The 10,007-nt window shown below is 45.6% G+C and overlaps 1 protein-coding gene across 2 annotated transcripts in view; it reads right to left on the bottom strand.

Moving 5' to 3' along the window:
• C1QTNF3 (C1q and TNF related 3) overlaps window positions 1–3,728 on the bottom strand; it is a 28,250-nt gene extending 24,522 nt beyond the window's left edge. The window contains exon 1 of one of the 2 annotated variants that reach the window (XM_007466835.1): window positions 3,282–3,728. In XM_007466835.1, coding sequence (XP_007466897.1) covers window positions 3,282–3,584 — 303 coding nt within the window. In that variant the 5' untranslated portion in view covers window positions 3,585–3,728. The remainder of the gene's footprint in view (window positions 1–3,281) is intronic. The other variant, XM_007466836.1, reaches the window with a different exon arrangement.
• Between the last annotated feature and the right edge of the window lie 6,279 nt (window positions 3,729–10,007).

Raw genomic sequence — 10,007 nt, 5'->3', positions numbered from 1 at the left:
AGAGCCCCCCCCCCCCCCCCCCCCCCCGCTTAAAAAAAAAGAAAACCCAGAAAGTGGCTTCTTTCTCCCTTCATCTGATTTCAACATGCTAGATGCCTAGAGGCACTAGAAGGTGGGGTGGAATAGAAATGTAATTTGGATTTCAGTGGCCCGTCAAGAATTGATGACCGATGACAGCCTACATCTGCCTTCTGCCGCCTCTGGGGGCTCACATGCCATGACCAGGAAGAGGATCCAGCAAAGAGCCCATTTTTTGAAGTAGGAAGTCCAGATCAAGGCTTGGACAAAAGTACAGATATCTTTACCGCTGAGAAAAACAATGAGTAGTAGTCACTCTTCAGCCAAAAGATTGTCGGATGAAAGAACAGCCTCTAAAAGTGGCTTTCAAAAAGCAGGATTGGATTTAGAGGTCATCGTTTCTTCCACGGCTCTGCAAAGGAGCAATTTTTTCTTGACCGGGTCCCACAGAATAGCTTGGGCAACTGCATTTGTGGTCAAGTTAGAAGTCCCAGGTTTCTCTCAGATCTACAGCTGCCTGTGATCTTGGTCTGATCACACTACCAGTCTCAATGCAAACATTCAATCTGTGGCCAGAGGGGTTTAGATTTCAGCTGCATGGACTTTGTCAGGGCCTATTCAATGCATAGAAGCAGTCAATTCTTGTAGTAAAACTTATTTGTTCAAAGATCACATGATTCAGAGGGCTTCCCTGGTGGCGCAGTGGTTAAGAATCCTCCTGCCAATGCAGGGGACACGGGTTTGAGCCCTGGTCTGGGAAGATCCCACATGTCGCTAGAGCAACTAAGCCTGTGTGCCACAACTACTGAGCCTGAGCTCTAGAGCCCAAGAGCGACAACTACTGAGTCCGCGCGCCTAGAGCTGGTGCTCCGCAACAAGAGAAGCCGCTGCAACGGGAAGCCTGCGCACGGCAGCAAAGAGTAGCCCCTGCTCGCCGTAACTAGAGAAAGCCCGCGCGCAGCAACAAAGACCCAATGCAGACAAAAATAAATAAATAAAATAAAATTTTAAAAGTGTTTAATAATGAAAAAAAAGATCATATAATTCAGAATAACTCTCCTTGCCCCTCATCTGATTTCAACATGCTTGATACCTAGAAGGCAAATCAAAATCTGCTTCTTCCTTATGTTGTACGCTTGAAGCTAACATAATGTTATATGTCAATTGTACCTCAATTAAAAATTTTTAATTAACAAAATAATAAAGACATACTTGAAAACCTGTTTCTTCCTGTTCTTAATGTTTTCAATTAAAATAGAGCCCCCCCCCCCCCCCCCCCCCCCGCTTAAAAAAAAAGAAAACCCAGAAAGTGGCTTCTTTCTCCCTTCATCTGATTTCAACATGCTAGATGCCTAGAGGCACTAGAAGGTGGGGTGGAATAGAAATGTAATTTGGATTTCAGTGGCCCGTCAAGAATTGATGACCGATGACAGCCTACATCTGCCTTCTGCCGCCTCTGGGGGCTCACATGCCATGACCAGGAAGAGGATCCAGCAAAGAGCCCATTTTTTGAAGTAGGAAGTCCAGATCAAGGCTTGGACAAAAGTACAGATATCTTTACCGCTGAGAAAAACAATGAGTAGTAGTCACTCTTCAGCCAAAAGATTGTCGGATGAAAGAACAGCCTCTAAAAGTGGCTTTCAAAAAGCAGGATTGGATTTAGAGGTCATCGTTTCTTCCACGGCTCTGCAAAGGAGCAATTTTTTCTTGACCGGGTCCCACAGAATAGCTTGGGCAACTGCATTTGTGGTCAAGTTAGAAGTCCCAGGTTTCTCTCAGATCTACAGCTGCCTGTGATCTTGGTCTGATCACACTACCAGTCTCAATGCAAACATTCAATCTGTGGCCAGAGGGGTTTAGATTTCAGCTGCATGGACTTTGTCAGGGCCTATTCAATGCATAGAAGCAGTCAATTCTTGTAGTAAAACTTATTTGTTCAAAGATCACATGATTCAGAGGGCTTCCCTGGTGGCGCAGTGGTTAAGAATCCTCCTGCCAATGCAGGGGACACGGGTTTGAGCCCTGGTCTGGGAAGATCCCACATGTCGCTAGAGCAACTAAGCCTGTGTGCCACAACTACTGAGCCTGAGCTCTAGAGCCCAAGAGCGACAACTACTGAGTCCGCGCGCCTAGAGCTGGTGCTCCGCAACAAGAGAAGCCGCTGCAACGGGAAGCCTGCGCACGGCAGCAAAGAGTAGCCCCTGCTCGCCGTAACTAGAGAAAGCCCGCGCGCAGCAACAAAGACCCAATGCAGACAAAAATAAATAAATAAAATAAAATTTTAAAAGTGTTTAATAATGAAAAAAAAGATCATATAATTCAGAATAACTCTCCTTGCCCCTCATCTGATTTCAACATGCTTGATACCTAGAAGGCAAATCAAAATCTGCTTCTTCCTTATGTTGTACGCTTGAAGCTAACATAATGTTATATGTCAATTGTACCTCAATTAAAAATTTTTAATTAACAAAATAATAAAGACATACTTGAAAACCTGTTTCTTCCTGTTCTTAATGTTTTCAATTAAAATGAGTTTCATCAATTCGCCATTCACTACACTGAAACCTTAACTCACTCCAGTACTACGCTGAAAGAGTTAAAGATGTTTCCTTAGATGCTGTGCTTATGCTCAGCATCTTACACAAGTCCTCTGTGATTATCAGGCATTAAATCATACAAGAGAATCAAGTCTGCATTTTAAGCAGTGTGCTTTTGTTTTAACTCTTTGGTCCTTTGTTAAACGGAGTGAACGTAGAGACTTAGCAACCTAGAGGGCTATAAATCAAATAACAAAGCATGGCGTGAAATGTCACAGTAAACTCGCAAATCAAGTGAAAAACTCAAAGCGCAGCTTCTCTCTGCTGGGAAGAATTAACGAAGTCCAACTTACGATCTGCAGATGATTATCTCTAATGATCTATCTGCAAAGGTCAGATCTGCAAAGGTCAGCTCTCCTTTCCGCATCAACAGAGCAAGAAAGAAACCAAATCACAGCAGAGCAGCGCTGGCTGTCCCTGTTCCCCTTTCTGATGGGGCAGCTGTGGCCTCTCTTAATCTCAGTCCATCAGTGCTACCTCTGCTGATTTTCTAACACAGACCAGCCTCGTCCCCAGTATCCCACAGCAACCCAGAGAGAGAGACCCACAAGCAGCTCAGCCAACTTCTGGAAAGCATCGATCCTAAGAATCATAGCTGAAAAAAGAGCAAAAACAACAAAACTCATTAAGCTTTGACAGTAATCCTTAAAAGAGAATTCCGAGTACCTGGCCCCAGAATGGGGTGATCTGGGCTAGGTCATCTACCTCGGGGTGCGGTAGCTCATCTGGTCTCAGGGGTTTTAGGTCTGTAGAAGTGTTATTATCCACAGTCCCAGTTTTAGGATGGCTCCGCTCTCTCACTTTCTCCCTCTTGGAGCCGCTACGGCCAGTCTGCTGATGGCTTTGCACTATTCTCGCCACCACTTTATTAGCTCTTCCGCTCACCTCCATGTATTCATCTTGACACAGGCAAAAAGGGAGGAAAAGCAAAGCCAGCAGGTGCCAAAAGACGAGCTGCCTTCCGAGCATGATTCTCAACAGAGCCACAGAGCCTCCCGGAGAAGACGGCTAGGGCTCCAGCTGCCGTGGTCTCTTCGGGCAAGTGCCAGGGCTGCAGATGAGACTTGCAGCCGTCCAGGCGGTTTTATACTTCGGTATGTAATAAATAAGGCTGCAGGCCAGAGGGAGAGCAGTGCTCCTCCGCGGGTGGAACAGCCCCCATTCATTACTTTCCCACATCACAGGCAAAACGATTTGTGTGACAGCTCCCAGTTGGTGGAGCTCATAAATGTCACACCTTGGCATTTTTTTGTCAAAGTGTGAAGAAAACATGCACAACCAGCTGGAAACAGGCAGCATGTGTCCAGTGGTTTTCTTTTGCTATTAGACATGGAAAGGCTGTGTCTTTGCAGTCTAAGATGCCTTTTGGAAAAGCCTCCTCCCGGGCTTGCCAGGAAATTCGGGCTTAACTGCATCAATTCCGTCAGAAATGGCAGTGCGAACGTGTTCAGGGCCATCAAGAGAGCTCTGCACTCTCATTGCACAGTTAATATTTCCCCACTGTAGCCGCCACTTAAAGGCACGCATTTCTGCCTCTGGCACTGGCAACAGAAGACAGTTGGGTGACTCCAGAACACTGAGCTGGATTCAGGGGCAGAGTCTCTGGGTTTAGCAAAAGCATTTCCCCATGCTAGGCTTCATTTCCTTTTCCCTGGAGTTCCCAAAAGCCAAAGTTAGATCAAAGTGGACCAAGTCGCTTTATTGCCAGATGAAGATACGACATCCTGCTTCATATTAAAAGAAGGTTGTCTGTCTCTGGCTCCTCTTCCTTCTGACATATTCTTGATTAAATTGAAGAAATCGAGGGACTTCCTTGGTGGCGCAGTGGTTAAGAATCCGCCTGCCAATACACGGACACAGGTTCGAGCCCTGACCCAGGAAGATCCCACATGCTGCGGAGCAACTAAGCCCGTGCGCCACGACTACTGAAGCCTGTGCTCTAAAGTCCATGAGCCACAACTACTGAAGCCCACGTGCCACAACTACTGAAGCCCCTGCGCCTAGAGCCCGTGCTCCACAACAAGAGAAGCCACTGAAGTGAGAAGACGGTGCACTGCAACAGAGTAGCCCCCGCTCCCCGCAGCTAGAGAAGGCCTGTTGCACAGCAACGAAGACCCAACACAGCCAAAAATAAATAAATAAATTTATATATAAAAAAAGATGAATCAGGTTTTTTAAAAAAATAAATGAAAAATAAATAAAATTGAAGAATTGGAAAGCATCAAACCAAACAACCTCCCTCAAGTAGATCAGGATGGAGAGAACTATCATTTCCTTTAGGATACTTGCTACATTTTTAAGAATTCAGCCAAAGAGAAAATGGGCATTCCTAACCTCTTAGGAACAATAAAGAGAACTTACATAGCTTTGCCATTAATAATTGCTTCTATTTCCATATCATTTTATTTAATATTACTCATTCACTCACATAACAAAAAGTCACTGCCCTCCTCCATGAGGACTGAAGACACCCTGGGGCTTAAAAGGCAGTGAGTGGCCAGTATGTGATGCTCAGAGGACAAGGGTGGCAGTGTAAGAAGCCGAAGCTGGGGAAGCCAGGCCTGATGCTGAGGCGACAGAGCAGCTGGAGAGAGGAAAGTGGTGAGAGGGCTGCTTACAGCTGCTCTCCTCACTCAGCAAAGGGGCCTGGGAACCAAAAGCCAAAACTCTCAACGCAAGATTCATCACTCCTGCCACTGCCAGAACAGCTGCTTCTAGACCTCACATTTATACATAAAAGGATTTGGTGTGGAGGATGGAGTGAGAGAGTGATTCAGTAAAATAAAAGCTCTTCAGTTCACAAATGCAGGGGCCTTGGGAGTCATGCTTCTTCTAAGCAGGCAGCTCCCACCTAGCGGGGTGTAAGGAACTCTGCCATTCCCATTTCATAAGCCTACCCTTAGGTCTCCAGGATTTCCCCACTGGAGGATTTTTTGAGTTCTGTGATGAGCACTCTTGGGCAGATATCCCTGAGGAAGGTAGTGCGTCAAGCAGTTATCTGACGTCAATTCTTACTGAGGATTTTTGAGCAGACCCGGGGCAGGAGACTGGGGAAGGACAGCTCTTAGGTATCCTTGGACAAGCAAGTGGATGGGATATTGCTGTGGCTCCATCATCAGGGAAGCCTGGAAAATATTTCACAGGGAGACCACAAAGCAAGAAATGTCTCTGAAATCTAGGTCACCTCATTCACGAGTTTTCTAAGAGCTGTTTCTGGCTGCTTCCACCACCTGGACCATATGGATAAGTAACTCCAAGTCAACCTCTTCTGACTTTCAACTGTATTGAGAATTTCCATTGGTGTTTTCCACCCTTTCATTTATTCTAGTGGTTCTCAATCCTGTCTGCATAATAAAATAAACCAGGGAGCTTCTAAATATATCAGTGCCCGGATCCCATCCGAGACCAATTGATTCAGAATCGCTAGTGGGGCCTGGGCACTAAGAGTTTTTGAAAAGTCCCTGAGATGATTCTAATGTGCAGTCAGGGTTAGGAATCACTGACCCATCCTTTCCTTGACTCAGTAGGAGTAAATAACAATAATATCTCTCATTTGTTGAGCACTTACCATACATCAGCCAAGTACTCTGCTTTAGCTCACTGACTTCTCTCAGTAAACCTACTGTTCTCGTCTTATAGATGAGCAAACAGAGGCTCAGAGAAGTAAAGTAACTTGCCTGGTATTGCACCGTTGGAAAGGGGTTATTAGGATATGACTCCATCTGTCTTCCTCCCTTCTACAGCAAAGCAGAGGACCAGTGTCAGGCTGACTGCAGAGAGAAGGCCAGCTGCACAGCGGCCAGGACAAGAATCTGGAGTCCGAGTGTTATATGATGAATTGTAGCACCCAAAAAGGCATTGAGGTTCTAACCCCCAGTACCTATGAGTATGATTTAATTTGGAAATAGTCTTTTCAGACAATCAAGTTAAGATGAGGTCATTAGGGTAGACCCTACCCAGATATGACTCTGTCCTCATAAAGGGGAAAAAACTAGACATAGAAACAGACACGGACACAGGGAGAACACCATGTAAAGATGAAAGCAGAGATGGGGTGATGCACTTAAAAATCAAGGAACGCCAAAATTGCCAGCCAACCACCAGAAGCTAGAAGAAGGGCATGGAAGAGATTCTCCCACACAGCCCTCAGAAGGAACCAACCCAGCTGACACCTCCATCTCAGACTTCTAGCCTCAAGAACTATGAGACAATAAATTCCTTTGTTTAAGCCACCCAATTTGTGGTAGTTTGTTGCAGCAGCCCCAGCAAACTAATACAGAAAGCATGTAAGGAAGCCTTAAAAAACTCCAGAGCTCATCATCTTCCAGACAGGGAGATGGCAGTCTAAAAAGATTTAGCCAATTGCTCAAGTTCATGGACAGAGAATAGCAAACCTGGCCCAGAGAAGAGTCCCCAGCCCCTTAGTTTGTGTTCTCTGGCACCTTCCCATGAAATGCATTTTAAACCTTGGCTTATTATTAAATCTTACTTGGGGCTATCATTTCATAATGCTCTGGCAATGTCCCTTGCTCAAATATGTGAATAAGCTCTGTGGAGACCTAAATGGGAAGGAAACCCAAAAAAGACGGGATATATGTATACCTATAGCTGATTCACTTTGCTGTACAGCAGAAATTAACACAACATTGTAAAGCAACTATACGCCAATAAAAATTAATTGAAAAAGAAGATTCTCTCTTGAACTTTTGAAAAAAAAAGATATGAATCAGAGTTGGGCATAATTTCTTTTCTTTTTTTGCTAGGGGGGAAGGTGGGCATAATTACTTAATTGTGGGGTGAGGGTTGAGAACATCTACACCCAGCAAACTCATGGAAGGTGCCAGAGCCCCAGTTCTGCACAGCTGTCTCTGGCTCTGAGAGCCCACAGCAAATGACTGGGGACATCTGGCTGCTATGATGTACCGGGACTGCCACTGAATCCTGCTTGCTTGATTGGCTCCTAGGCTACAGCCAGGACATTGGCACAGATACCACCATGAACCACAGAGGTGCAGACACTGCAAATACGTGTGAAAAGTCAGCTCCATAGATCTGCTCTGCAAGCCAGAGGCAAATATTTGTTTAGCTTCACAGAGGAGGCTGTTATGTGATGTGTAGGTGCCCTGTGGCCTCCCCCAGGGCGCTCCACTGTGCCCTTGGTCAAAAGGAGATCAGCTCTGGTGTGGCAAGGGACAGTCAAGAACTGTGTGCTACAGAACGTGTCTTTATATCAGTGCCAACTGAAAGGGTAGCTGAGGAAGGCATGTGTTTGCGTCATTTCCAGAAAGGAGCAGCTGGAGTGTGACCCACCTCTCTCCTACCCCTTCCCACGGAAAAATTCTCCCGACACTCAGCTCAGCGAATTCTGAGATTCTAAACTCAAGGCTTGATCCCTTTGATTGAAACTTAAAATGCAAATAAAATTAAAATACTTCCTGAGATGAGATAGTTTAGCTATACTGGTCATTTATATCTTGATGTTGAAGACCTTTTCAGATTATTTTCAGAGAAGTTTTGTTTGAGAAGAATTTACAAAAAGGAATATAGTGCATTCAGAAAGGGCCCATTGTCTCTCAATATTAGCTGGTGCTGGGACTTCCCTGGTGGTCCAGTAGTTGAGAATCCACCTTCCAATGCAGGGGACGCAGGTTTGATCCCTGGTCAGGGAACTAGGATCCCACATGCCACAGGGCAACTAAGCCTGTGTGCTCTAGAGTCCACACACCACAACTAGAGAGCCCTCGAGCTGCAACTACTGAGCCCACGCTCTCTGGAACCTGCTCACCACAGCTAGAGAGAGGCCCACAGGCCACAAAGAGGAGCCTGCGCACTGCAACAAAAGATCCTGCATGCTGCAACTAAGACCAGGTGCAGCCAAAATATATATATAGATAGATACATACATACATAGATACATACATAGATAGATAGATATTCGCTGGTGCCATTTTAAGAAAAATAGGTTTGTGCTTGGCACCAACGTGAGGCAAAGTCAGGGGAGGAATTGGTCGGCTAATCAGGGTGTCATCACCTTGGTGAAATTACACATTTTAGGGTCTGACCCTCATTAGGCAAGTGCAGGAGACCCATTGCCAGTGTCCCAGGAATGGATGTGTCTTGATGGCCAAAGGAAGGCTGTCAGAGACTGATGTTTTTTTGTTTTGTTTTGTTTTGTTTTTTGGCCATACTGCATGGCTTGCAGGATCTTAGCTCCCCAACCAGGGATTGAACCCTGGTCCTCAGCAGTGAAAGCACTGAGTCCTAACCACTGGACCACCAGGGAATTCCCCAGAGACTAATGTTTAAAATCCAGCATTGGGCTTCCCTGGTGGCACAGTGGTTGAGAGTCTGCCTGCCGATGCAGGGGACGCGGGTTCGTGCTCCAGTCCGGGAAGATCCCACATGCCACAGAGAGGCTGGGCCCGTGAGCCATGGCCGCTGAGCCTGTGCGTCCGGAGCCTGTGCTCCGCAGCGGGAGAGGCCACAACAGTGAGAGGCCTGCGTACTGCAAAAAAACAAAATAAAATAAAGTAAATTAAAAAAATAAAAATAAAATAAAAACCAACATTCAAACATTCTCACTTATAATGAAGAATATAACTTCAAATGGACTATACATGTTGTACATGTTTGCTGGACAACAAATGTTCACTGTAGGAAATCTACAAAAGAAGCCAAATTCTAATCTGAGAGGTGTGTGATAAGCATGAAATTGTGTGTGTGTGTGTGTGTGTGTGTGTGTGTGTGTGTGTGAAATGAAATTTGTTATTTAATATTAATGGCTGGTATCATCATGCATTTGTGTCTGTAGTTAGGGTCCAAACAGAAAATCAGAAACCATGCCAAATACTTAAACAGAGAGAGTTTAATACAAGGAATGGGTTAAACACAGAGATAGTAATGACAGGACGCAACCATCTCTTAAGGCTGGGAGAACAAAGGGAAGAGGGTGATGGTACCAGAATTCAGAAGCTAGAGGAAAGGGCCCTGCAGAGCTGGAACTCAGATGTCTGAGGAGGGGTCACCGCCCAGCTAAAACTGGTAACTTTATCAGGGTACAATGAGGTTCATTCTGGGAATATAGAAAGATGCTGGACTGGAGCCGACTATAGCTACCAGGGTGAAGGGCCATTGCTCAGATGACACAAAAACAGCAAGCAAAAGGAAAGAGTAAATGTCTCCTGGGATACTCCCCCTTCCAGCACCTCCTACTGGTTGACAAAGGAGGAGACTAATCTGCAGAGTCACAGTCCCAGGATCACAGGACAGATTATTTGAAGCTGGGTTGGAGCCAAGAGACAGCTGCATGGCTTGAACAGAGGAGCTGCGCCAGCCCCGTCTCTAAGAACGGTCCTGCTACAGGAGCAGAAGTCAACTTACTGATGCAGCATT

The sequence above is a fragment of the Lipotes vexillifer genome, unplaced genomic scaffold (assembly GCF_000442215.2).
Source record: "Lipotes vexillifer unplaced genomic scaffold, Lipotes_vexillifer_v1.1 scaffold647, whole genome shotgun sequence".
Lineage (NCBI taxonomy): Eukaryota > Metazoa > Chordata > Mammalia > Artiodactyla > Lipotidae > Lipotes > Lipotes vexillifer.
This window is presented reverse-complemented; position numbering and strand designations above follow the sequence as displayed.